Consider the following 27,355-nt stretch of genomic DNA (forward strand, 5'->3'; position numbering starts at 1 on the left):
GCGCCCTCCAACTTGACGCGCGCCCCGTCACAGTCACCCTCGCAGGATTTCTCTTCCCAACGGAGCGCCGATTAGGCAGTGCCCTCCAACCTGACGCGCACTCCGTCACAGCTACTCTCGTGGGGTATTCACCATTTTGATCGTGGCTTCATCCTTGATGCTCGTTCCTTCGAAATGTTCGCGGTGTTCCTCCATCCAGGTCACGATCAGGCGTTGTCAGGTAGGCCTTTTGCTGTTCTCCGCGGCAGTATCCGTTTACCTGTCGAGACGTGCACCGATTAGGAAGCGCCCTCCAACTTGACGCGCGCCCCGTCACAGTCACCCTCGCAGGATTTCTCTTCCCAGCGGAGAGCCGATTATTCCTCTCGCGAGCGATAAACCTCTATGCTTCGTATATTACAAACCTGTTCATGTTTCCCCACTGTATGTCCATTATACCCGCATCGACAAAAATGTTCTACTTTTTGGTCTGTTTTAATTTCAGTAAAAAACATTGAAAAACACTTTTTTGTAAAACATTTGGCGAATCAATTCGAAAAACAGTATATTGAATTGCATGAAACTGCATTTAAGTTTTGGAAAGCATAAGTTTCCAAAGATATAATTGAAGTTCTTCTTAACGTGTCCATATTACCCCCATTTTCCCTACTTCAAACTGTTGCAAGAATTCGGCTTACCAAGTGACAAATGCACGGGCAATACTTTCTCGAGGATGGGTTTCTTGTACAACAATGCTTTAACTGATTTGTTTCAATAAACTCTCCGTTTCTTTTATCAGCTTACATGTTTCCTATGCATGTATTTTGAAAGCTGAACTGAGTTCGTGTTGAATTCAGATGTCTGACAACTGAACAGAGATAGGAGAAACCGACAGTATTCCATTTTTGCCTCTCTCTAGCACTGTTTTGGCAGAATGGATTTTGTTTGCGCCAGAATTATTTTGAGTATCTTGAGAAAACGTGATCCACTACACCCACACAGTATCGCTTAGTTTGTTCAATTGCGCATCACGAGACCTTCAGAGCGATCACGTCTCTTTCGAGTTATTTTTTGGATTGCTCTTTCGCTACACAAAATAGTACAGCTGATCCTGAGCAGCAGGTTTTTGAACAGAATTTTAAAATGTAACGTCAGCAGGATCACGTCTGAAGGTGGTCAGGTTAAGTACCATATCTGAAATTTATTTTTCTGTTTTTGTAATGTAACATAGCATAGACTATATTCGTTCATAGTCATATACTAAGTTCAGTTAATTATTATAGTACTGTGAATGGAGTGGCATTGTAAATTGTCGCAATAGAAATATATGTGTATGAGCGGTAATGTGTCGTTACAGGGAATTGTCGTTATAAAGAAATGTCGCAATGAAGAAAAGAATTTCTGTGCGATTTTGAAGGGACCTTTGGACATGTCGTTATAGAGAGATTTGTCGCTATAAAGATTGTCGCTATAGAAAGGATTGACTGTACCCTCAGCAATGCTAAGCTGTGCTCTCTTCCTTTGCTTCATTGCAGCGGCCAATTATTGTCATACTCCTATGGTTCCGTATTGACGGAATGTTGTGAATGTAAGGTGACGATTTTTTTTATGTTAGATCGGATATCGAAAGCCTGTCTGTCAAGATATTGTAGATATTTGTATTTTATTTCTTATGTATTCAGCCCACTGTACCACGGTGGTGAGTAAAATGTGCAGTCAGTATCGAGTGTTCGGCGTCCAGTGCCTGACAGCATAACAAACTCGTAAATTACACTGCCAATGTACATTCCATTATAAAAAAAATCGATCTTCAATTATGTTAAATTCACTCCAATGTTCACCAACGTAAATCCCATGATGAACCCTATGTTACAATCCATCGGTCGGGTATGTAAGCCAGTTTTCATTCATAATTCCTTCTTGAATCGATTTGTTTCACTTCATGCTTCAAAGTACTCCCTGCTGGCACTTCTATCATTCTGCTGTTACTTTCCTACCCGGCATGGGACCTTCGTGTTCGACGACACGGTAGCGATAGTTAAAAACCCGGATGTCACAGACAAAGACTCGCCCCTGGGCGACATATGGCAGCACGACTTCTGGGGTGCCAATCTAACGGATCCAACTAGCCACAAATCCTACCGACCGCTGACGATTCTCAGCTTCCGACAGGAAGTTCGTATGCTAGGACTGGATGCGACCCAGATGAAAACAACCAATTGGTTGTTGCATACAGCGATTGGTTTGCTGCTGCCGATGTTTTACGAGGTGATCAGCTGGAGCAGACGGATGGCGCATCCATTCGGGGTCGAATACTGGTCCGCTTTGCTATTCGTGTTGCATCCGATACACACCGAAGCTGTTTCTGGAATCGTCGGTCGAGCTGAACTGCTGGCCGCTCTGGGGTTTATTTTGGTGGTTTTAGTTTACAGCAAACTGTTCGTTGGTGAGTTAAATATGAATGAATGTAAACGCGTTGATTTTCATCAAGTTTATTTGTATTTTAGCGCATGATAAAAATACTTTTTATTGTAAGCATTTATTCATTTTTTTCGTTACGTTCACTCTCACCGCTTTATCAGTATTATGCAAAGAAACGGCTATCACTGTATTGGTAGGTGACTCCTAGCATCTCTAATTGACATATTCTCTTTGATGGTGCTTTTCTAGGTGTTCTGTGCCGCATTGGATGTCCTAACGCATGTGAACTTCCAGCAGCCAGTTAGTTCGTTTTTCAAAAATAGAATTCTAATGACTCGAACAGTGATACTATCCCTAATGACAGGAGTACTTGTTTACAGCCGGCTTTGGATTCAGAACTTTGAGCGACCTCACTTCCAAGAAAATGACAACCTGGTTGCCGCTAGCAGGGGTCTGAGCAGAGTACTCTCCCAGAGTTATTTGTATTGCTTGAACCTATGGTTGCTACTCTGTCCCGACTGGCTGAGTTTTGACTGGGCACTGGAATCAATCCGTTTGGTTGAATCGTTCCGCGATTACAGAGTCATATTCACGTTCCTCTGCTTTGCACTACTGTTAGCAATAATTACCCATGGTAAACCCCGACGACACGTTCTGAAGGGTATGGCTCTGATGATCATTCCATTCCTTCCTGCCAGCGGTATTATCCGGGTGGGATTCGTAATCGCCGAACGTGTTCTTTACATTCCATCGATTGGATTCTGCTACCTTGTGAGCATCGGATGTGCACGCCTCTTCCGGAGACAAGAGCTCAGAACGGCTAGTGGACTAGGATTCCTCACGCTTTGTTTGTTGTTTTCCGCTCGAACGTTGCAACGATCCGCCTATTGGACCAACGAACATCTCTTGTTTCGATCAGCTCTGAGGGTGGTACCAAATAACGCCAAGGTGCACTACAACATTGCTCGTCTCGCCACCGATGAGGGCGATCGGAGAACAGCCTTCGCGTTCTATCGACAAGCGCTCGAACTCTATCCGGAGTACGAGGCGGCTCATATGAATCTTGGCAATCTGTATCGAGATGAGCATAATTATCCCATGGCGCTAGATCACCTGAAGAGAGCAGTCGAAATTAACGAGGATTTTCATACCGCTTGGATGAATTTGGGGATTGTCCATGCTGCGATGAGAAACCACAAGCAAGCTCTCGTGTGCTACAAACGCGCTTTAGCGAAGCGGAAACGCTATCCCAACTGTGTATTCAATCTAGGGAATTTGGTAAGTCAATGTTTAATGATTGTCTTCAAGATAAGTAGTAACGAAGAAGCTAATTTTAGTATAACGATATGGGCAACCAAAGTATGGCGCTTGTCACCTGGAACGAAACCGTGCGTCAAGACCCGCAGCACATCAAAGCATGGAGCAATATGGTGAATGTGTATGACAGCAATAATGCGCAGCAGCGCGTCCTCGACGTGACATCGCGAGGATTGAAACATTTGCCTGACAATCCGACGCTGCTATCCTCCCAAGCTACAGCGCTGGCCAAAATGGGCCGATTCCAGGAAGCTGAACTGATCTACAACCAGCTGATCGACAGACATCCTCAGGTGGAAAAGTATCTGCAAAATATGGGCGTTTTGTACCACCGTTGGGGTAAACTAGAGCAGGCCGAACGGTTATACCGAAAAGCACTGAAACTCAATCCCAAATCGGACATGGCCAAAAGCAATCTCTCCAAGCTGCTATCTGCTCGCCAACAGAAACAAAGCACTGAAAATTGACTGATCTACTCAAACGCAATAATAAATTATCGCATTTTTGCCAAATCTAGGTCTTTCTTTTGTTTGTCCTGTTCAATTGAGCATTCCCTTCTAGAAATCGTTTCCTGAACGACTTTATTCACTCGTTGATGATCCTTATGTTGGCATAATCACCTTCGACCAATCCGACGACCTGATTCGATGTCAGCACCGTCACCACGTTCAACAGCGCATCCTCATCGTCCGTCACGTCCCCAACATCGTGTCCCGATCCGCCGCCATCATGAATAACACAGTCACCCATGAGGGTTCCAATCGAGGTCGATTCCGTTTTGGGCGCAATCATGTAATCGCTTAGGTTTACAAGTTGTCCGAAGGGATTTCCAGCGGCGGACGTATCTTCCAGTTGAAATTCGGCAGAACGGTTATCCATACCGTCCACCAATAAGTGATCCGAGTCAGGTTGGTCTAGATTCAGAGTTGCTAGCACGCTGGGCACACCACTACGACTGCATTTGCCGGCGAAGCAATTGCTGCCGGCACTCGAGCGGGTGTGTGTGTTCAGATGCGTCTTCAAGTGATGCGATTTCGTGAATCGCTTCCCACAATCTGGACAGCTGGAAAGAGAGGAAAAAAAATAAATTCAAAAAATGCCGCAAATACACTACGGGGCTGTCCACATACCACGTGGACAGAAAAAGCATGATTTAAGACTCCCCCCTCCCCCTCCGTGGACAAGCGTGGACATTTTCATACCCCTACCCCTTTTTGTCAACGTGGACATTTTTTTTAAATTAAAACAATCAAGGAAATAACTGAATTGCGCCTAAATTCCATTTTAACTCCATTTAACTTCAATTTATATCAAAATTTTCTAACTATACTCTGCTGTACCTGCTTTGCTGTGGCTCATTATTTTTTGTATGATAGATAAATGACTAGCACTAGTACAAAGGACAGAGCACATATTTCATATGAGTTTAATTTTGAAATACTTGTGAGTAGGGGAAATGCGGTTAAAATGAACACCCTAAGGAAAATGCCCATTTACTGCGTCCACATACTGCTACAATGTCCGTTCTTCGAAGAGTATTATAGCTTAACTAACTGTTGTTCAAGATATCAAAAAGTTTTTATAAAAAAAAATTAAAATAGTACATTTTTCATTACAAGAAAATAAGATGTAAAATCGAGCATTTTTTTATCGTGCGTTTTATACCGCGGGACCCTGGACTTGCACTGGGACAATATCACGACAGGGTTAATGAAACGCGCACGGTACAATAAATAAAAACAAACTTTATTCACGACATGACTAAACGATACATTTCACTATGGACGATAAACAATGACTCTGTCCACAACAATAACAATGTAAACAACAACAAGTGACAACCACATTAAAACACATATATGCGCATCTCCAGCATCGCTCAGTGACAGTCATGCTGTCGCACGCGAGCCTTGCGGTCTGAGCTGCGTCGGATGAATAACGTATCCGAGCGCGGCAAAATAGGGTTGTCCACAACATCTCCCCTCTTAATAGAGGTGGTACGGATCAAACCTTACTGGCGGTCTTCGTAGTCGTGAAGAGCGCCTAGGGATGTCTACAGCTAGTTCTACTTCGACAGCGGACTCGAACTCTGTCGATGTTGGCGTTGTTGTTGTTGATGATGACGATGCTGATGACGGGACGAACGCCGAGACCACATGACGTGGCGTAGACGTTGCAAGAGTCGGCCCGGAACCTACCATGGTTCTCTCAGCACTGGAGACAGACTCTGGTGAAGATGGACCTGGTGATTGGCTTGGGAGATCCCAGGCATCCAGCAAAATGTCCAGCGGCAGCGAATGTTGGTTTAAGGTGGCATGTACAGTGGGTTGCTTCGGTATCGCGCCAGCAGCAAGGCGACTCCGAAGTTGGTTGATATGCGAGCGTAGCATTCGGCGATCTTCGACCCACACGTTGTACATAACGTCTCCGATCTTCTCGACGACGACACCAGGAGCCCACTTCCAACCGGTACGACCATGTAGTTTGGCGTACACGGTCTCGTTTCGGTTGAAGGACCTCGGTTGCTTGCGGTCATCGTCGGTTGGTACTGGGACACGTACCGGTGGTGGACGCAGAAGCTCGAGACACGTTCGGATTTTGCGACCAAACATGATCTCAGATGGCGACTTCTGATCCGGCAGAGCACGACTGGGCGTGCTTCGGTACGTCAGCAAGAAGACATCCAGTGCTTCTTCAATGGATCCTCTCCCCTCTCGAATTTTCTTGACGGCTCGCTTGAAGGTATCCACAAATCGTTCCGCCTGGCCATTTGATTGTGGATGAAACGGTGCTGTCGTGAGGTGCTCGATGCCATTGGAAGCGCAGAAATCGGCGAATTCGGCGCTGGTAAACTGGGTACCGTTGTCACTGACCAAGGTTACGGGCATACCCAGCCGCGCGAACAACCCACGCAAGATGCTGATGGTCGCAGCAGAGGTGATGCGGGTCGTTCGGATGATCTCGGGCCACTTAGAGAACGAATCGATAGCGAGCAGGTAGTAGTCGCCTTCGATTGGACCGGCGAAGTCGACGTGGACGCGTTGCCACGGAGCGGTCGATTTGGGCCACGGCACCGGTGGAGAGTGAGGAGGTGATCGAGCTACAGACGCACACTGCTGGCATGCCTTGACGAAGCTGACGATGTCGGCATCCAACGTAGGCCAGTACACGTAGCTCCTAGCGATGGCTTTCATTCGCTGCATGCCCGGATGGCCACGGTGCAGCTGTTCGAGGCACCGTTTCCGATGCAGCGACGGAATGACGAGTCGTTCGGCAAACAAAATACACCCATCCACCACAGAGAGCGATTCCTGCCTTGATTGGAACCGGCGAAGTTCTGACCCATCGAGTGTTGACTGGGGCCAGCCGTTCTGAACGTAGCGGTGGACTTGACGGAGCAGCGGATCTGCTTGGGTGCTTTGCGCAACGACTCTGAAATTGAGAGGCAACACTTTAACCGTATTAGTTACTACTGACCTAATATCCTCTTCCAGATTGAGACTCGCGATGACGTAGTCCTCTTCAGGCTTGATGTGCTGGTCGATCAACCGGGAGAGCAGGTCTGCGTTGCCGAACTTCTCAGTGGACACGTACTCGATCTCAAAGTCGTAGAGCAGCAAGTTGAGGGCGAAGTGTTGCAGGCGGTTCGCAGTGTACACTGGAATTCCCTTCTTAGAGCCGAAGATACGAAGCAGCGGGCGATGATCGGTTTGCAAACGGAAGTGCCGTCCGAAGAGCATTTTGTGGAACTTCGTGACGGCGAAGATGATGGCCAGACCTTCGCGATCGGGCTGACTGTAGCCCTGTTCTGCCTTCGGGAGCGCCCTGGATGCATGTTGGACCACCTTGATGGTTCCATCTGGGAACCTATGGCTAATGGTAGCCCCAAGTCCAACGGATGAAGCGTCAGCAGAAACGATGATTTCCCGTTTCGGATCGTAGTGTGTGAGGAGAAGATCCGACGAGAGAATCTGCTTGAACCGGTCGAACGCTTTCTGGCACTCCGGACTCCAGCTGAACTTCGTCTCCACCTTGAGGAGATTGTCGAGCGGGTAGCGTAGCATGCGCATGTTGGGGACGAACTTGCCGTAGTAGTTGATGGCCCCCAAAAACGATCGCACACCGGATACATCGGCTGGAGGCGGCAGCTTGGTGATCGCCTCGATTTTCGCCGGATCTGGTCGCAACCCGCGACTGTCGACGATGTGCCCCAAGTATCGGATTTGCTGCTTGCGAAACGAACACTTGTCAACACGAATCGTGAATCCGAAATCTTGGATTCGCTTCAGGACACCCCGTAGATTGAGGTCGTGCTCCTCTTCAGTTTCTCCGCCGACGATGACGTCATCGAGGTAGCCAGAAGTGCCCTTCAGTCCGGCTAACATTGTGTCGATGAGCTGCTGAAATGCGCCAGGCGCGATCTTCAAACCCGGCGGCAGGCGGTTGTAGAGGTAGAGACCACGATGCGTATTGATCGTCAGCAAACTACGGTACTGCTCGTCAACTTCCACCTGTGAGAAGGCGTCGGACAAATCTATCTGGCTGAAGATTTTACACTTAGCCAGCTTGGCGAAGATGTCATCCAGAAGTGGAAGTGGATACTGCTGTGATTGGAGAGCTGCATTCAGACCCGTTGAGTAGTCTCCGCAAATCCTGATGGAGCCATTGGACTTGCGGACTACGACGATCGGAGCGGCCCACTCCGAATAATCGACCGGGGTGATGATGTCCAATTTCTCTAACCGGTCGAGCTCGCGATCAACGGTATCATACATAGCGTAAGCTACCGGACGCTTCGGACAGAAGACGGGTCGAACGTTTTCTTTCAACTCCAACTTCACTTTTGTTCTGGTGCACAAGCCGAGCTTCTCGCTGAAGACCTCTGGAAAAGACGACTTGAGTGCACCTGTCGACACTGGCGTTCTAGACACGTGGCAGCAGAAGGTGTCCATAGGGACGGCCCAAAGGTTGAAACTGTCGACCAAATCGGATCCGAGTAACTGCAGCTGCTTCTCGGTTACACGGATGAGCTCACGTCGTGTACTGCTTCCGATGGTGACGTCGCACTCGAACTCCCCATCGAGCGATAGTATGCTGCCAGATGCCGTCTTCGCCTTCACCGTTGCTGACGATAACGCAGGACTGCCAATGCTCCGCCAAATATCCCTGCAAATGACGGTGATGTCTGAGGCGGTGTCGAGTTGCAGGCGAATTTTTTTTCCAGAAAAGCCCACGGAGACATATCTGCGTCGTTGCTGCACACTGCACACATCGACGACCACCACCTTGGCGGACACTGGTTGCTTCCTGCGCCTCCTTCCAGTTTTTCGGGGTTTGGCACTGGCACAGTACCCGTGGGGTCAACACTATTCTGCCCGTCGTCGTTGCTCGCCATCGCACTTTCACTCCACTTTCTTTTCTTACGCGCGGGGGGCGAAATGTTCAGTGTGTTTTTCCGACGGTGAAAAACAACACACACTCGCGATTACTCGTCGCCACTTTTGTACCGCGGGACCTTGGACTTGCACTGGGACAATATCACGACAGGGTTAATGAAACGCGCACGGTACAATAAATAAAAACAAACTTTATTCACGACATGACTAAACGATACATTTCACTATGGACGATAAACAATGACTCTGTCCACAACAATAACAATGTAAACAACAACAAGTGACAACCACATTAAAAACACATATATGCGCATCTCCAGCATCGCTCAGTGACAGTCATGCTGTCGCACGCGAGCCCTGCGGTCTGAGCTGCGTCGGATGAATAACGTATCCGAGCGCGGCAAAATAGGGTTGTCCACAACAGTGCGGTTAAAATGATCACATGGTGGTGGTAAAATGAACAATTACACATATCATGCTAAATGGGATAGATTTATGCGTTGTTCCTCATCTAAATTTGTTTAAATCATTGTTAAATAGTAGGTACATGTATGAATCAAGCTGAGCTTATTCACCTAGAGTAGTAATTAGAATTTACTCATACGTGCGAAAAAGTAATAAGAAACACAAAACGCTCCACATATTGAGGTTTAGTTTTGGTCGAAGTGGCATATTTTTTCAGATCCAAAGCCACAAAAAGAACCCCTTGAAAAGCAACATTTGATGAGGTAGATCAGCTTTGGAAAACATGACATTGTTAGTCGTTATCCAGTGGTGGCTCATTTTGCCGCAAACAAAGTAATTTCGAATGCGAATTAATCACTGAAACCAAACAAAATATCTGTTTACCTCTTATAGAATACGTGAACAGTTGTCCAAACTGATGATTTGTCGAAGATATCAGGTCGAATAATTTAAATTTCACGGGAAATTCCTTAAATACGATGCGCACAAAATTACATAAAAATGGCTACCGTGAGAGAAATTTCTGTTTTATTTATTATTTTTTACACCTGACAGTTTCATGCATAACAGGGTGTCTTAAACAGCTTCAAATGTTCTGAGAATAGGATAATGAAGAAGTATCAATTTTTTTATAGTTAAATTAACGAAGTTTGAGCACTGGTTCATTTTACCAACCCTGTTCATTTTAACCTCATTTCCCCTATACAACATTTTTGGTCATCATCAGCGAAGATATAAAGGTTATCTGGTTTGTCAACACAGAAACACTCAATGTATAGTTGAGCAGGTGAGGAACAAACCGCATCTGAATACAAAATAAACAACTTCAAAGATTGATCTTGAGTTTACTAATTATGATTGCAAACGCCAATCGAACAAAATAAATAAATTTATTAAAATCATCTTTAAATACAATTTTAGTACCCGTTTTTTAAACACTTGGAAAAAATGTGTTGATGTCACATAGAATACGGGCCTGATCACGAACGTCACTTCACAGTGAAAACGATATGAAGTGCACACAATTCATTTCGTTTTCGCCGTGAAGTGACTTTCGTTCGTATTGTACATATTTGATACAAGAAATCAATTTATGTTCACGGCTTTATTTCAGAAGAGTACTTATTCAATCTGGAAATCCATTAAAATCTTCGCCAGTAATAATGCAAAAAACCTGATTAATTCGATTCATATTTGATTCTTGTGAAATTTCAGCAGAGCTTTTCACTATAAATACCCAAAACTTACGATGTCGCATCCCGCTTGATATGATCGATCACTTCAAATGTCGATTAATCTTCACTCTGTATTTCCGATTCACCTTTAGTCGGTAACGCGATACGAAACCTTTTATTTCGGATAATTTTCTAAGGGTATTCAAATGTTTTATTATTTTTCAAATCCTTTATCGAACATTCTGCATTGAGTGTCTAGATGACTTCCAAAGTGGGGAAAAATGACATAAAAAAAACCGCGTGAAAAAACCTGGGTGTAGTGTATTGTTCTCGCAAAGGCAAGAAAGAATCGTTGCTTCTCGAAATGATTCTACAGCAGGGTCCCCGGAACTTTTTACTAAAGCGTTATTTATGGAATTTCGACGCATTTGAAAAAAATAATATCCGAAATGATGAACCAACAAATTAACAAAAAAGATTGCGTAGTTCTACGTCCTATGCGGTCGTGTATCGGATACAACCCGAAGCGATTTTTTTAATTCGGAGGAACGAAAAATACATAAAAACTGAAAAAGTTCATTAAGCTTAATCGGAGTTTTAAGGTGAAGGTGGAAGGAAGCCATAAATGGCTGTCACAATGGCGCTCATTTCTTTCATCTCCCTTCTCCCCCCACGCCAGAAAATCAATAATTTGTGTGTGAAGAAAATGATCGTTTTCTCACACTTCCCATCAAGTGATATCAACCAAACTCTAATCGATTACTCACAAGATATTAAATTTTCATCTGCTGTCGCACTGTATAGTGAAAAACGTCGGAAAACTCGAGCTAGTGCTCTGAAAGTTAAATTTTCATTTTTCAATTGTCAGCAATGGTTTTGTCTGTATTGGTGGAAGCATCGTTATTTTTCTACACTGATACCAGACAACATTATCGAAACAGCTATAAAAACCACTCAATAAAATGTTATTCCTGAGTCATAGCGTTTCATGACATGAACATTCGTAGAATAAAATTGTGTTAATATCAATACAATTATTATTTTTACGTTTAATGGGTCTAAAATGAAAGTTTTAGCAACTTCAACATTGATTAAGAAAATTGTATTGCAGAGCTCAGAACACTGCCACGGCTGCCTCTGCTGTAAACGGAAAAGTATTACATTCAACCAAAATGCCTCGACCAACGAAGAGAAGGGTTAAGGCTCTCCAACGTGAATATGTGAAAAAATACGATCAACGAAGGAAAATATTAAGGAATTATCAACATCGAGTTACTGTGCAAAAGAACTTGCTAATATCAAAAGAGCCCCAATTCGTATGTGTTATAAATTTGCTCATGTTACGCTAGCGTATAATCAGAATTTTACTTTACATGCAAATACACCTTCTATATATATTCATACAGTAGAACCCCGATTATCCGCAAGCGGATTCCGCGGATAAACCGCGTTCCGCGAGTTCCATAGTAATTCTATAGTTTCCCGAAATTTGTCAGTGAGAGGTGGGAGCTTGCTCTCTTATATTTTGTCATGACTTACACATTATCTGACCACTGGTGTACAACCCTTTACAAATGGATAGTTTAATGATTTCTATATTAATAAAACATACTTTTAGCGTTTAATTACCTTTTTCTCGTGTTTGCACTCCATTTTTAGTCCTTTAATGCATAATCCGCGATTTTCGTTATGCGCGGTTGCCTAGCTAGACTATTTCGCGGATAATCGGGGTTCTACTGTATTTGCAATTGTTCATACATTTAACATCAGCATTTAATTGTTATTTTTAACGTAGGATTACGTCTTTCGGGAACATATTGGGGTACAAATTGAAAATCGAAGATAGAGCATACGTGAAAATTGTCCAATTTCAAACACTTATTGCTCAGTCATTTCATGATGGGTTGTTGATATTTTTGTGTCAATCTATTTCGGCACTCCATAACAATTTTATACATTGAATAAAATTATATATATCATGAAACTAACCATCGAAAAATTGGAAAATATTCAACCCTAAATTGACGACACATGCGGTGGCTCATGTACTTACAATTATTGGTCAAATATTTCCTGATGGATTTACGAGACATTTGCATCAATCGATCTGAGTACTCCATAACAATTCATCACAATTGATAATATATTAATATCATATAAACTAACTAGCAAACAATCACAAAAATCTCCAAACGGAAATAACTCTTTCTGATTGGTCGAAATTGAAGGTACGGAGAAATCGGCACATCAAAGTAGAGGGAACTTTTGTTCCCACCGAAGTGTATTCCCTAACAGAGACATCAAAACCAAGCTTCCTGGGGGGAATCGGCATTGCAATTACATGAAAGTAGGGGGAGCTTTTGTTTCCACCGGCATGTATTCCCTAACAGAGATTTCAAATCCAAGGTGTCTGGGGGAAATCAGCCCTCGTGGTCGATAGTTTAACTAACGACGCGCACAAATGGATAGTGCTCATTGTAACTAGCGTGGGCATTGTTGATTGCATACGTGCTGGCGAATGAGTAGGGAGCGATGAATGAGTGTTAATGAACTGAATAGAACTTATGTTTGATAAAATATAAATAAAATTTAAATTTGGAAATTTTATGTTGGTTGCATCATGAAATTTCATATCAATGACCGATATCAATATCCAATTCGCATTGAGGCATGTGACATCGTATTCCGTTGGTTTTAAAGTGAAAATGGAAGTGGGTTGAGTAAACACTCTGAAAGTAAAAATTATAAATGAAATTATCTTTTCCATTTCAAATATATTTTCTCTTATAAAAAAATAACCCGTATTTCTGGTGATAAAACTTGATAATTGTGTTCGATAATGATAATTATGTTATATTACATTGATGAGGTTTTTTTTATTTATTTCATCCATACATAACACTGGAGCCACTTCGTCCAGGGCCACAGAGGGCGGCTTTCATCATCTCATTTCACTTAGGCACCTTTTATCGTGATACGCACCATCAAATTACTAATCACCATCTTTCTACCATTCTCACTTGGTTATGAACACTGGTGGAGTGAACAAACAATACCTAGGAACCAGACAAAACGGCCCTTTTTCAGGGCCACCAAATCACTATCAAAGAGTTTAACAATGTAATTTTTCAAACATATCCAAAACCAGCATGTAACAGACAGCCTAACGGAATCCTACGTCAACTATGCGGTCATGTCTCGGACACAACCCTCCTGTGACTTTTTTTTTCAAATGTATTCTAAGACTCGTGTCAGTGAAGCGCAACACAGTCTGATAAGTGAATTGATCTATTTAAGTACGAAGATCAAAACAAACGAAACAAATTGCTCTTCTCTCAAACACAATTACCCCATTTTTACACGTGGTTTTACCTATACTAATACAATGGTTTGCTTCCACCTTCACCTTAAATCGAGGAAAGAAATGTGAAGAATACACCGCCGACCCGCCGTCGGAAGCGGCGGTGTCTCGCACGCAAACCTGGGATCCACTGATTGCCCGGTTAGTTTGAAACATAGGATACGATCCTTTAGCAATGTCCGACCAAGCTCTAGCGAGCGTCGGACGGCATACGTCTGCCCGGGGCGTTACGTTTGCCTGGGGCGATACGTTTGCCCGGTTAATTCTTGTTTTGAAATACAATACCGCGCCACAATATTTATAGCCTACTACACTTTTTATGAGTGGTGGTTTCTGTTGCAGTCGTTTTCTCCTGCGCTTTATTCCGAGAATCGAATAGCCCATACAACTATCAACAAGTCGTCCATACAACGAAAGATGGACGCTTTTACAGGAAAAAAGCTTTTCTAACAACAACTATTCATTTTTTTTTTTTTTTTTTGAAAGAAATACAACTAATACTGATTTTGTTTAAAGTCAACATAGCGATACAGTGGATTTGACAAAGTTTTAAATCTTAAAAAATGAACTTCCGTCGAAGACGACAACTTGCTCTCTTTTATAGTTTCTGAAGTTTTACTGGTAACATTTTTGTGTACAAATTCTCGCGTTTCACATGTTCTTGACATGTTTCTAAATAGAAAAAAAAGTTTGCAGAAGTTGTGATAATTTGTACATCAAAATGTTACCAGTTATGAAAACTTGAAAGATTTCTTATATTTCTTTCTTTGAAATTTTGTAAGTCTCATAGTTTTTGAGATAGAATTTTTTGAAAAAAATGAGAAAATTTGTATGGCCCTTTTTAAAAAGTAGCCTAACTGTTTTGGAATATTTCAAGTATGCAAAATTGCTTAAAAGATCCATGGGTTTACTCCCACAACGTTTCACTGATATCTGAGATGGTGCTGGGGGTCTTCGTTTTTTTTTATTTATTTTGGCTTAACGTCATTGCCTGATTCACAATTTTTCTCCAATTAACTCGGTTCGTGGCTATCTCTCTCCAATTCCGCGGGCACCTCGTGCTCACCATGTCACGCTCCACTTGGTCTAACCACCTTGCTCGTTGTGCTCCTCGTCGTCCCGTACCAGCCGGATTCCCGATGAACACCATTTTTGCAGGATAGTTGTCCGACATTCTTGCTACACGTCCTGTCCAGCGTATCCTTCCAGCTTTGATTACTTTCTGGATACTGGGTTCGCCGGTGAGTCGCGTGAGCTCGTGGTTCATCCTTCGTCTCCATACGCCGTCTTCTTGTACACCGCCGAAGATGGTCCCGCCGTTCAAAGACTCCGAGTGCTCGCAGGTCCTCTTCGAGTATTGTCCACGTCTCGTGCCCGTAGAGGACAACCGTTCTTATGAGCGTTTTGTACAGGAAAAATTATGCACGACTGCTAAGTCTGGTTGACCTTAAGTGTTTGTGGAGACTATAGTAGGTACGACTCCCATTGGGGTCTTCGTAGCCACATTGATTGTGCGTTCACTTAGTAAGCGATCAATCGTGAGTTCAAAACTCTCATTGTATTGTTGCAGAATAACTACGTTCACACAACAATCATCAGCGATGGAGGTCGATCGATCAGATTGATTCACCCATACAACTGCTCTGTTCTGCAAGAAACATCGGGTTGCTGTTCTATTAATAACACAACAATGATCATATCAACTGTCTCCGCTGTCCGGTGGTCTAACTGGATAATGGAATAACAGAAGGAATACTCTTACGCCGAATGGCAACCGTAATGTGCTATTGATAGATATGATAAACATGCGACATGTACATGATTAAAATTCGGCTCTGTTACAGCTAAAATGCTAATGAGCCTAAAATAAACAAATGGGATGAAAAAAAGAGGGTGCTGCCGATAACAGTAAATTTTGACGCTACCCTCTTCGATTTTGTTGAAACTTGGTACCAGGGCCCGAAATTTTCGAAGGTGAAAAATGAGGACCGACTCTACTCCCAGTAGCTTCGTTTCGACTAAAACTGCTTCGGCAGTTGCCGCCAACAAAAAATGACTTGACTAGAAAATGAATTGACTAGCGCTGACTAGTCCTCGCATTAGTATTAGTTAGTATTAGGCGTGTAAAATAGCGCACACACACTGCACGCTATTTTATACGTGTGAGTAGTTTTCGTGTACGCTACAAAAAAAACTAGCTCACCTGTAGCGTTTGTCAAACCACGGTGAACTCAAACATCGATGCATGCAAACGTGTATGGGAGAGAGAGAGAGAGGAACGAATTCGTTTTGGGGGAAGTCACTTCAAAATGCAATGAGGACAATTTGACTGGGAAGAATGGAATGATATAGTCGAGTCGGTAGAGGGAGATAGCGACTAAAAGCTCGACTGACTGTTCAGTCGTTTTGGCGGAGAAACTGCGTGAAGAGCCAAAAGTGTTTTACCTACTGACTATGGATATAGTCAGTCGGTTAGTCAGCCGATTATCCTCAGTTGACTATGACTATGTCGCGCCCTGCTTGGTACACATTATGGAAGCTACCCAAAATCACAATTTTCATTATAATATGATCAATTTAAATTATAATTGATTATTTAAAAGGGCATATTCAAAATCATTGAAATTCAGATGTCTGATTAAAATATAATGTTTGGCAAAGTTTTTGGAAAGTTAATGAACTATTTAGGAAAAATTACATTTTAAACGTACTTTTAAAAAATCTGTGCTTAGTGTTTATCGCCTGAAAGAAGAATGTGGGGCATCAGCATTCCAGTATTTCAGCTTCTGATGGCCTTCGAAAAAGATCTGACAGTCTACTGCCCAAACAGATAAAGAAACAAATTTTGTCATGGGAGCTGTATAATCCCCAGCATCGAGACGGCATGGTATTGAAGACTGTTATATGTAACTTCACGGTGGTAAATGTGCTATGAATCATTGTACTGAGCTCTGTGGCCTGTTTGATGACCAGATGTTTAAATGTGTGTGACGGTGAACGCCAAGCATCCATTCGAACCTGCCCTAACCGAGTTGAATATATCATCATCCGAAGAAAAAGCGACAACATCCAACCAGTCTGGTAAACGCAGGCGCTACGTTCGTTCCCCACCGATCAACTCAGATACAGAGAGAAATTAACTTAGAACATGAATTGTCTCTTAGACAATTGATTTTTTTTTCGAACTGTGCATTCGAATTTGAGAAATGTATGGACAAAACCTGGTATGAAACATTATGAAAAAAAATGAATGAATTTTGAACGAAAAAACAGAACTAGTTTTCCTTTTCAATAAATCCAAATCGGTACGAATTAGAATCTGAGCAGGATATATGTTTGATTATTTCTTGTTACCAATTTTATGGATAACCCTATTTGCACGATTCCAAAACAATTCATATAATATGAACGCAGCAGACCATAAGGTGGAAAAATAGGATAAACCACACGGTTCCTCTGCTCTATGCATGATTAATATGATTAACATAACTGATACTTACGAGTATTTCTTCACTCCGGTGTGAATCAACATGTGACTGTTTAAAACGTGCGAATAAGTAAAGCTTTTCTTGCAAACCTCGCAAGTATATGGCCTAAAACGTAACAGAGTCAATCGATGGTTTGAATTAAAAAAAAATCATTCAAGACACAAACCTCTCTCCAGTGTGAGTTCGCTCGTGTTTGATTTTGCTACCGAAATCGGAGAATTTCTTCTCACAGTATTTGCATTTGTACGGTTTGGCACCTGAATGAAAAAAACACAATTAAAAATCAAACCACCCTGCCAAATGCAAGTGCAGCATATTCTACCAGTGTGCGTCCGCATGTGCCGCCGCAGCTCAAACGGCACTACGAAAGCTTTCTCACAATCGGTACACTTGTACGGTTTATCACCGCGATGTCGGCGAAGGTGAGTTTCGAGCGCGTGTTTGTACTTGTACGAACTGTTGCACAATTTGCACACATGCTGCTGAGTGACCATTTTCAGGTTCCGCTTAACTCGGATTACCGTCTCCAGCGAGCCGTCCGGTCCCGGTTTCGTGATAATGTTTTCAATTGTCGGCTTCTCCTCGTTCGGAATATTTGCCTTCCGAATGGTTTGAATAGTTTTAATGGGATTCGTTAGCTGCACTGCGCTTTGTTGCGGAACCGGTCCATCCGTCGTACGTTCGGGGACACTCTCAACTATTTTGGGCTGTGCATTTTTCTCCAAATACTCATTACTATTCGCTTCATCATACTGGAAAATTTAATTCGACCTGAACGATGCTATCGAATACTGGTTTCACTATTACTTACGATTACCTCCCATTTGCCTATGTTATCCTGCAACTTTTCACAGACAATTTGTTCCTGGTCAGTATTGTTTTTCCTAATGTACACAAATTCATTATCGAAATATATGTCCGCATCGACATCTCCAGGATGTTGTTCACTACTACCACTATTTTGAGTATCATTTTCCACCAGGTCATCGATCACATCGGTTCTTTCATCTGTTTCTTTTCCCCCAATCTCCTGATCGTCATTGTCCAGCTGCAAGGCTGACGGTGGAAGCGCATCGTCGTATGTTATCAACGAATCGTTGTCTTCCTCGTCGTCCTCGGCGCCCTGGTCTTCAGGAGGACGCTGCACAGATGTGACATCATACTGTTCCTTTAGATTTGTTTTGGGTTCAACGGACGGTTCACAGATAATAATTTCCCCGTTGTTTTCCAACAGAACCGTACACTCTCTGGATACCAGCTTTACATTCAATCCCGAAGGAGGTTTATAGCTGTACACCACATCTGAGCTGATAGGTATTTGTATCTCTGATGACGAACAGGAGTCCTCCCCCTGGCAAACATTCTGCTGCCGTTCTCTTTCATTTTTATCCCGCGTTGCTTGCCGGTATGATTGTAGTATCGCGTCAGAGCTTTCACAATTGAGTCGGAATCTGTACGCCACGTTCAAATCTCCGATGCACTGGACGCAGATCTGCTCGGGCAACGTGTCGTTACGTCGAATCTCTACACCGGTACACTGCATCACCTTGGCACAGTAGGTCAAGTTGTACTGAGGGCAAACATCGAACAGGGATCGGATATCGCCCTCCTGCAGGCAAACGCGACATGTTATGGTCCACTCCGGATTCAAAGACATAGCAATGAACACTCTGATTCACAAAGGCTTTAACACAAAACACTGGCGCATTACACTAAATTCATCAATAGTTTCAACTCGTTGGAACTAATAACCAATAATGAGTAGTGCAAAGAATGCAAATCTCTCGGTTTGTTTATTTTGATTTCATTACCAGCGAACGTTCCCGTCAAGTGACAGTTCAATCGAGCCGAAACGACACACTAAAGAAAAACCACCCAGATTCAGAACTATTTTGACCCGCTACAGTAAACCCTAAATATATTGCCAATTCTTCGGTGCTTTTATTACTCACTTCTTTTCTTTACCTCAAATTTGATACCTGCAAAGATTTATATTACCCATCCGGCCAACGCGTTTCAGAGACAGTACCAGATCAGCTGTAAACGAATTTTGTTGATCCCATACCAGTCGTATCCGAAATTCTCTAGCATTTGTTTGATATGCAGTACATTACGATCATTACGATTCCTTTATCTGTAATGGATTAACATTAATAAAACATTCGAAGCTTTCCCATTTTCCCATACATTTGTTCTGTGCATTTCTGAGCTTACATATCAGCGCTGCAAATTCAAATGCGTCTTCATTTCTATACTGGGATGTAAGTAAGAGCGTTGTGTCGGAACAACAAGTTTTTGTGCGTTAATACCTCTTTGCTGGGAGAACGAAATAGTATGATAACCCTTTCATTCGAAAGATAAAATGTGTACGTATTATATGCTTGTTAAATTTTAACCCGAAAAATTGTTTCAATAGCTTAAATATTGCTTGCTAAACACTATGCTCTTTTCCCCCAATCCCATTTCTTTTCCGCAGCCGGACCGAACGGTGCCGTTAGCTATAGATTTGATAGCGAACAAAATGGAATCTTTGATATGGTGTAGAGAATATTTTATCATATCAAAGAAACCACATTGTTTGATGAAAGCAGGAGTTCTAACATCATTTGTAGACGAATACCAAAATCGATCAACGGCGGGGAGGAGGGTATTCTTTGTGCTGGGTATTCTCGAGGAGAAATCGATTACCCCTTTGAGCGTTTATAATTTTTTTCCAGATAAATGAAGTGGTATTGTTATCACTTTATTCGAATGATGAAATACCTAATGGCGGGTTTACATCAGGGAGATCTATAGCTATAGATGGATTTATTCACCCGAAAAAAATGTAAATGGGTTAGAATATATATGATACACTTCTTCGATATACCTTCGATACATATGTATAGAATGTATAGAATAAATTCAGGCATATGTAAACGCTGATGAGTTTCTCACTGGTGAGAAATCACACTGTTTGACCGAAGCCAAATATTTGGTTCTCTTTGACAGATAAAATGTGATCAACGTGAACTGATCAAATATATTGAGCTTGAGCTTGGCTAGACTGTACACTTCGTAGCTGCTCTTCGTGATTGACCAGCGAACCAACGAAATTTCACAAAGAACACACTGAATGACGCTTGGGAATAGCAATCCATTCTTATTATACAAGTTTCTACGATTCGAACTTTAAATAGTCAATAACGACGCCGGCCACGTCCTTACAGTCACCAGGGGAAGGGAAGGAATGTTAGTATGATATTCGCCGCCCGAAGGCTAGAAGAATCGCGTATATAGCGTGGTTCCCCAGCGCTTATCAAGGAAGAGATAGTTCTTAGTGATTATGTGATTATGCAAGCGTGAACTATCGACCACTGGACAAAACAAAAACCTAAAAATTTCGTATCACGAAACGTGGCAGAAATTATGTTAAGGTATCCTGAGAAGGAAAACCTGTAAAATGAATTGGAACGACTATACGTTCTATTATTAATTGCATGTACTTTTTATCAATATCCATTCGCGACAGCAGAGAGTTATCTTCGGGAAACTCTAGAAGGTAGCCAAAAGGAATCTATATACGTACTTTTTTTGAAATCCTACGCGACGGCAGAAGTTATATTTGGGAAAATTGAGAGTGTAATATAGAGAAATCTACATATTCTACTATTTGTCACACTAATTTTTGTTTCGAAATTTAATCGCAATGGCGGAAAGTTATATTTGGGAAACATGAAAAGGTAACCGAGATAAATCTATATATTCTATTCTTTATTGCACGTACTTCTATCGAAATAACTCTCCTCGTTATCTTTGGGATTACAAGAACTAACATACATTCAATTTTTAATGCCATTTGTTCACCACTATTACATATTTTTTTACCGTAAAATATATGTGCAGCAATGCTGGTAACACAGTTGCACTTAACTTGTCCTGACTCTCGCCTAATTGTATGCTCTAAATATAACATCGCACCACACGGATCGCGTATGTATGTGCCTGCGAGATGCAAAAGCTAACTAATACATTCGCAACAATACACTAACACACATCGAAGGAAAAACACATCGCGACAAGAAAGCAAGCGGATGACCGGCAGAACAAAATGGAGCACATACAAAGCATATTTTCTCAACCAGACGACAATGCTATCTATTTCTGATTTTATCCAGAAAATTCAAGTAAATTTCACTGGACTCGAATTCACAGAAAAGAATCACGTACTTTTAATGTTATTCAGTACAGTAAACACTACCTGAACGAGGAAAAACACAGACGTTCGAAGAGAGAGTGAAACGTACGTCCTGTCTCGAGATGTGCCATCCGCTCATGAGCTGTTTATCCGAATCGCTTCATCATAGTGAGCGGATTCGGATCGGCTCGCTATCAAAAAAACACAGCTCTTCAGCTCACATTGGAGCTGCTGAGCTGTTGAGCTGATGAGCTGCTGAGCTGTTGAGCTGCTGAGCTGATGAGCATATTATATTATTAGAATTCGTATCAGTCTGTGTGTGTGTGTGTGTGTGTGTGTGTAATATATAGACTCACTTGTATGAGCTGAACGGCCCTGAGCCGCTCACCATAATGAGATGATTTACCAGTCCTGTCAGCACAGACGCTGCAAAAAAAAATGACAAAAAGACACAAAACACGACAGGCAAATATTCAATTATTGGATGCCTAAAATATTTTTTCGGTCTGGTCGTCAAACCTGTCGTTACCATTTGGTTACCATAAATATTTCAGTCGATTTTTTCCATGTTCGATGTTTTACATTGTTTGCCACCGTCGATAATTGACGAGTGGCAAACAAAATGGTGTTTGTACAAATATCAAACCAAACTTTATCTAATAAAAGGTGTCAAATATTTTAGCTCTAGCAAGCCGGACAAACAGTGTACGGCCAAGGTGCCTAGAAGTATATTCTAAGGTACGGAAGAAAGCAGAAGGAGAATTATTAGCTTGAAGCGTGAAAGAGACAGACTGATCAGGAGCGAGCTTCGGCACTAGTGTATTGTGTTTTGTTTACAAACAAAACACAGTAGACTTCCAAGATGGCTGAAGAGTGCTTTTAGTAAGTTAGCCCACCTCAGGATATACTGCTAGGCGCCTTGTGTACGGCAACGACGGCCACCTTTAAGTGCGTATCACATACAACATCCACGTCACGTTCACGTCCCGTCACGTTACGTCAGTTAATCTACCATACAGTTATAATGGAAACATTCGTTCAACGAAACCGACCGGCAGGATTCGTAGAAAACAATAATTGACGGAAAGGGACGGTTCCTTGGGTTTTTGTCTGGGCTTTGTGTCTCGGTTTTTGTTTTGATTTTGGTTGTACAGTAATTTACATCTAATTCGACATTTAGCTAATTGAACAGACCTGCGATGCAACACGTTTAATTAGACATTTTTACTTCTAATTGGGCATTTTTGTAAACATTGAGTTCGGGGCCCAAATTATGGCCCCACATTGAAAGTCGCCACCAGTCACGAATGTCCAGTTACTGGTCAAAATCGGCTCCAATGCGACACTGAGTGGTGCCTCGGCATGTCGCATTATAAGTAACTTACCGTATTTTTTATGCCAACATCTCTTAAGGTGGCCGTACACTGTTTGCCCGGAGGTCAAATATTTGATATTTTTTGACAGATAAAGTTTGATTTGATATTTGTACAAACACTATTTTGTTTGCCACTCTTCAATTTTCAACAGTAGTAAACAATATCAAACACCGAACATGGAAAAAAAATCAACTGAAATATTCAAGGTAACCTAACAATGTACCGACAGGTTCGAAGAACAGACTGAAAAAATATTTTAGGCATCCAATAATTGAATATTTGTTTGTCGTGTATTGTGTACAATATATTTGATCAGTACACGTTGACCAAATTCTATCTGTCAAAAAGAGTCAAATATTTGGCTTCGGTCAAACAGTGTATGAGCACCCTTAGTTCCAAAATTCGTAGTGAAAAGTATTCGCGACTAGCTGAGAGATATAGTCTATATATTATTATTGTTGAATAAAGGTCAGACTACGGGGTTCAAGCATTTAAATAATTGAATTCAATAATTTTCATTGAAATATCAACATTTAGAACTGATTGTACGCATGCTGATTCGAAAGAGGGCATTGCAATTTAAAATTGTTGTAAGTGGCGACACCATGAATAACATTGAATAAATCATTCGTTTGACATTTGACGTGACGGTGCTGGTGAAAGAATTGACTGCATGTGTGAACTGGCGGAGACGTTGACGGAACTTGGACGTTCTTTTCCGTAACGTTCTATGTGAATCGCACATTAAGAGCCCCCGCAAACTGCAGACTGATTTGTCACAGGACGGTTGTGTCCGAGACACGACCGCATAGTTGACGTAGGATTCCGTTAGGCTATCTTGAGATTTTAGATATGTTTGAAGAATTACATCGTTAAACTTATGGAGTACCGAAATCGATTGACGCAAACATTTCATGAATCCGTCATGAAATGACTGAGCAATAAGCGATTGAAATTGGACAGTTTTCACGATGTGCTCGATTTTTGATTTTCAATCTGTACCCCAATATGTTCCCGAAAGACGTAATACTACGTCAAAAATAGGCATACCTGCTCATTTTATTTTATCTTGAGACTTAACTATCATTTGACGATCACATCGTGCTTATGCAACATAATTTATTAAAGGTAAGAAGATATTCTCCGAATGGTAGTGAATTACGTCTATTCAGCTTCCTTTGAATCTTCTTCGAATATTAATGAAAAATATCCGTAAAAATATAGAATAATCAAAAACATATAATAGTAGAACTTCTCTAGATTCTGCTGCAACCATCAATAAGATTATACACTTTTGTTACACAATATAGAACAGTCTAAATTCGTTCACCTCTAAAAACACATCTCAATTCACGAGGATGTGTGTGAAATACACTTGTTATATCAACGATATGAAACGAAACACGGCATTGTGGTGGAAAACGTCAAACAAGGCAGCTTTCCAGCCCAACACACAATCAGAGACACAGAGCAGCGAAGAATCGCAGCAGCACCATCGTAGTGACTAGGCAACATCGTCATCCTCTCGTTCCATATAATCGTCGAATTGAAAGGCAAGGAAGAAAAAACGCGAAACGAATTGGTGTGGCAAAAATTTTTAGGTTTATTGTGCAATTTCTTAGCTAAATTTGCGTGATAGTTGGCACCGAAATTTGATTCCCTAAAACACAAGACGTGTGTACCGCCGCAGAGTGACCTTTGTACGGAACGCTGTTTATCGATGGAATTGTGAGCAGAAGAAAGCAAAATTTTTTGTTGCTGCCGAGAAAGAAAGACGAATTGATCCCGACGAAAAAACAAAATTGTTGCTGGTTCTGTTTTGTGACGGCTATAATATTTAGATTTTCCATGTGTATTGCTGGGGTGCGGTCCCGAAATAAGATTTCATACCGTTTTTCGTTTTTTTTTCTTCTCGCGATTGTACTGTGCAAGCGCAAGTAAACGGCGGGTCTTCCAAAAAGATGAGATAATCACCCACCGAAGAAGCAGCTAAGATTAGCGTCCAGAGTGCTCAGCAAAGAAAGTGATATGTGGCCAAGTGTTATCAGTGTGAAGAATATGACCTGAAAGTGATTTCTCTTATGCGCCAATCGGGGCCTGGTATTATTACGCCAAAGAGCAAAGATTACGAATATGGAATAAAGCGGAGAAGTCGCACGAATGAAGAGCAAGTGAATATGAAAATGGTGGACAGTGGTTGACATTCTTCGGTTCGGTCTTCATTGCTGCCTTTTTTTGCTGCTATTCGTCATCGGATTATGCTGTGTGTGTTTAATAACATCATCATTATCAACGCTGTGTCTTGGGGAGAACAAAATAGATTGGAACTACGTCGAGCAGGAAGCGGCTGGGAGCAGACACAACACAGACATACGCTACCGGAAAGAGGTGACGAGCCGTGGAATAGCAGTCGAAATATTTTCGATTAGAATTTTCGTAACGAGACACGGAGAACATAAATCTTTTTTCATTTCACAAAGGGAAAAATCTATGTTGCATTTCGGAGAGGGAGCGTGATCAGATTTTTTGTTTGAACCAAAATAAAGAAAAAAGAACTCGGAAATGTCACGCTTAGCCGATTACTTTGTCATCGTAGGATATGATCACGAGAAAGAACGTAAGTTTTGCACATTTGATTCGTAGCGTCAGCTCGGAGTATTAGAATTAATTGACATTCATATTCATAAATATCAACCGTTGCAATCTCTACTCAGTCAGATGTTTCTCACTATTAATTGGGTTGGAATCCATAAACTCTTTGAGTTTTCGGTTCTTGCGAAAATTTTAAAGATAACAGTTGTTTAATAGATGGCAATAGTTGGACTTCTAGTAATTTTTAATGCATAGTTTAGAGAAAAATATCTTGTATTAAAAGAAAGTTCGAAATCTCTCAGATACATTGTTATCGGTTCCGGCAAAAAGTCTATCGATCATTCTTAAGCCTGGCTAGATGACGGAAAATGTGATAACTTGTCATGTAGAGATTGAATCAGATTAGCATCGTCCAGGGCAACGAGATTTTGTTCCAATCATCAACTTAATCGAATATATCCATGGACTTAAACTCGTCAATCTTCTAACTGACTCTTTAACGCGATCGGAGATGTATTTGACCCATTCCATGAGGTTATGCACCAGAGAATCAAATTTCAAATCTAGTTTTAGGAGAAAATTGAAAGCGTTATTTGAATAAGCACTTGTTGTATCATAAATTTTTTGTAACAAATTTAATTTTTAAGCATCTACCTTTGAGAGAGGCGAGTTTAAAAAACTAAATAATTATATTTAAAATATTTCAGGTTTTCACTATTTTTATGTTTCTTGAGATATCTCTGCACATGCTTAACCAAACTTCAATGTCTATATTCCATTGAATGGGTAATTAAATGTTTGTTTGAAGAGCCGTGGTACCTACGCTTCATTTTGTAATTTATGAGAAGCAAGCATTCTAAAAACAGGTATTTTGAAGCGTTGTCACGTCACAAAAATAGAGCATTTTTTTAGTTTATCAAATGAACATAGGTTCAAACATTTTTATACTTGGATTTCTCTGAGCAAACAATGAAGGTCAAAAACCCCACAAAATTTGGTTGAGATCGGTCCACGAATAGAGGAGTATCAACTGTCTCCAGAAGTTGTTGTCACGTCACGAAAATTATACGATCCATTCCAGTGTGACGTAACAATATTTTGACTCACTACAAACACTTTTTTGCGTTTTCATGAATAAAGCACACAAAATTATAAACGATGTTATAATAAAATTAAGAAAATTTCCAACAAGAATCATTATTTGGAGAATATTTTATAGTTAGATTGGCTTGATGTCAGTCAAATACTTTTGTAACGTGGCAACAGCTGACTTTTTTCTGTTTCGGACTGTTAAACATTAATGATTAATTTAATTAATTACAGTTTCGTTTCAAAACATACAAATCACCTTTCTCCTATGTTTTATCAACAATATATGAACGTAGATTCCATAATATAAGATATAATCTTATTTCAACTTCCGGTTTGCTGATGGTATTGGATGCTAAAAAATATGGAAACCCCATACGATATGGGCTTACCAGCGGAAGTCGAATATCGTATTCCGATGCCATTTTGGAATCGAGGATGGTGACTTCCGGTTCGTTAAAAACGTAAATAAAAGACCGGGAATGGCATGAAATCCCACAATACGATCGTGAATGGTAA

At 41.5% G+C, this 27,355-nt stretch overlaps 3 protein-coding genes across 5 annotated transcripts in view; 2 read left to right on the forward strand and 1 right to left on the reverse strand.

The window, feature by feature from the left end:
- The first annotated feature begins 1,708 nt into the window (after positions 1 to 1,708).
- On the forward strand, positions 1,709 to 4,229 carry LOC129780576 (protein O-mannosyl-transferase TMTC4). The gene is made up of 5 exons (XM_055788980.1): positions 1,709 to 1,866; positions 1,933 to 2,425; positions 2,487 to 2,593; positions 2,650 to 3,678; positions 3,738 to 4,229. The coding sequence occupies exons 1-5, from the start codon at positions 1,813 to 1,815 to the stop codon at positions 4,182 to 4,184; spliced, it is 2,130 nt and encodes a 709-aa protein (XP_055644955.1). The 5' UTR covers positions 1,709 to 1,812; the 3' UTR covers positions 4,185 to 4,229.
- Positions 4,230 to 4,281: 52 nt separating this feature from the next.
- On the reverse strand, positions 4,282 to 19,454 carry LOC129780579 (zinc finger and SCAN domain-containing protein 29-like). Of its 2 annotated transcripts, none has more exons than XM_055788997.1 (5): positions 18,420 to 19,454; positions 17,925 to 18,354; positions 17,769 to 17,859; positions 17,615 to 17,707; positions 4,282 to 4,780 (listed from the first exon to the last, which is right to left on the reverse strand). In XM_055788997.1, exons 1-5 carry the CDS (start codon positions 19,257 to 19,259, stop codon positions 4,303 to 4,305), a joined length of 1,932 nt encoding a protein of 643 aa, XP_055644972.1. In that variant the 5' UTR covers positions 19,260 to 19,454; the 3' UTR covers positions 4,282 to 4,302. The 2 variants fall into 2 exon arrangements, with proteins under 2 accessions (XP_055644972.1, XP_055644971.1); XM_055788996.1 differs by having other exon boundaries at positions 18,414 to 19,452.
- A 4,860-nt stretch (positions 19,455 to 24,314) lies between these two features.
- The window catches only part of LOC129780569 (myotubularin-related protein 13), a 48,691-nt gene continuing 45,650 nt past the window's right edge, over positions 24,315 to 27,355 (forward strand). Inside the window, exons 1-2 of one of the 2 annotated variants that reach the window (XM_055788956.1) lie at positions 24,315 to 25,543; positions 25,636 to 25,772. In XM_055788956.1, the coding sequence (XP_055644931.1) occupies positions 25,718 to 25,772 (55 nt within the window). In that variant the 5' untranslated portion in view covers positions 24,315 to 25,543; positions 25,636 to 25,717. Of the gene's footprint in view, positions 25,773 to 27,355 lie in introns of both variants that reach the window. The other variant, XM_055788954.1, reaches the window with a different exon arrangement.

This window comes from Toxorhynchites rutilus, chromosome 3 (assembly GCF_029784135.1).
Source record: "Toxorhynchites rutilus septentrionalis strain SRP chromosome 3, ASM2978413v1, whole genome shotgun sequence".
NCBI lineage: Eukaryota > Metazoa > Arthropoda > Insecta > Diptera > Culicidae > Toxorhynchites > Toxorhynchites rutilus.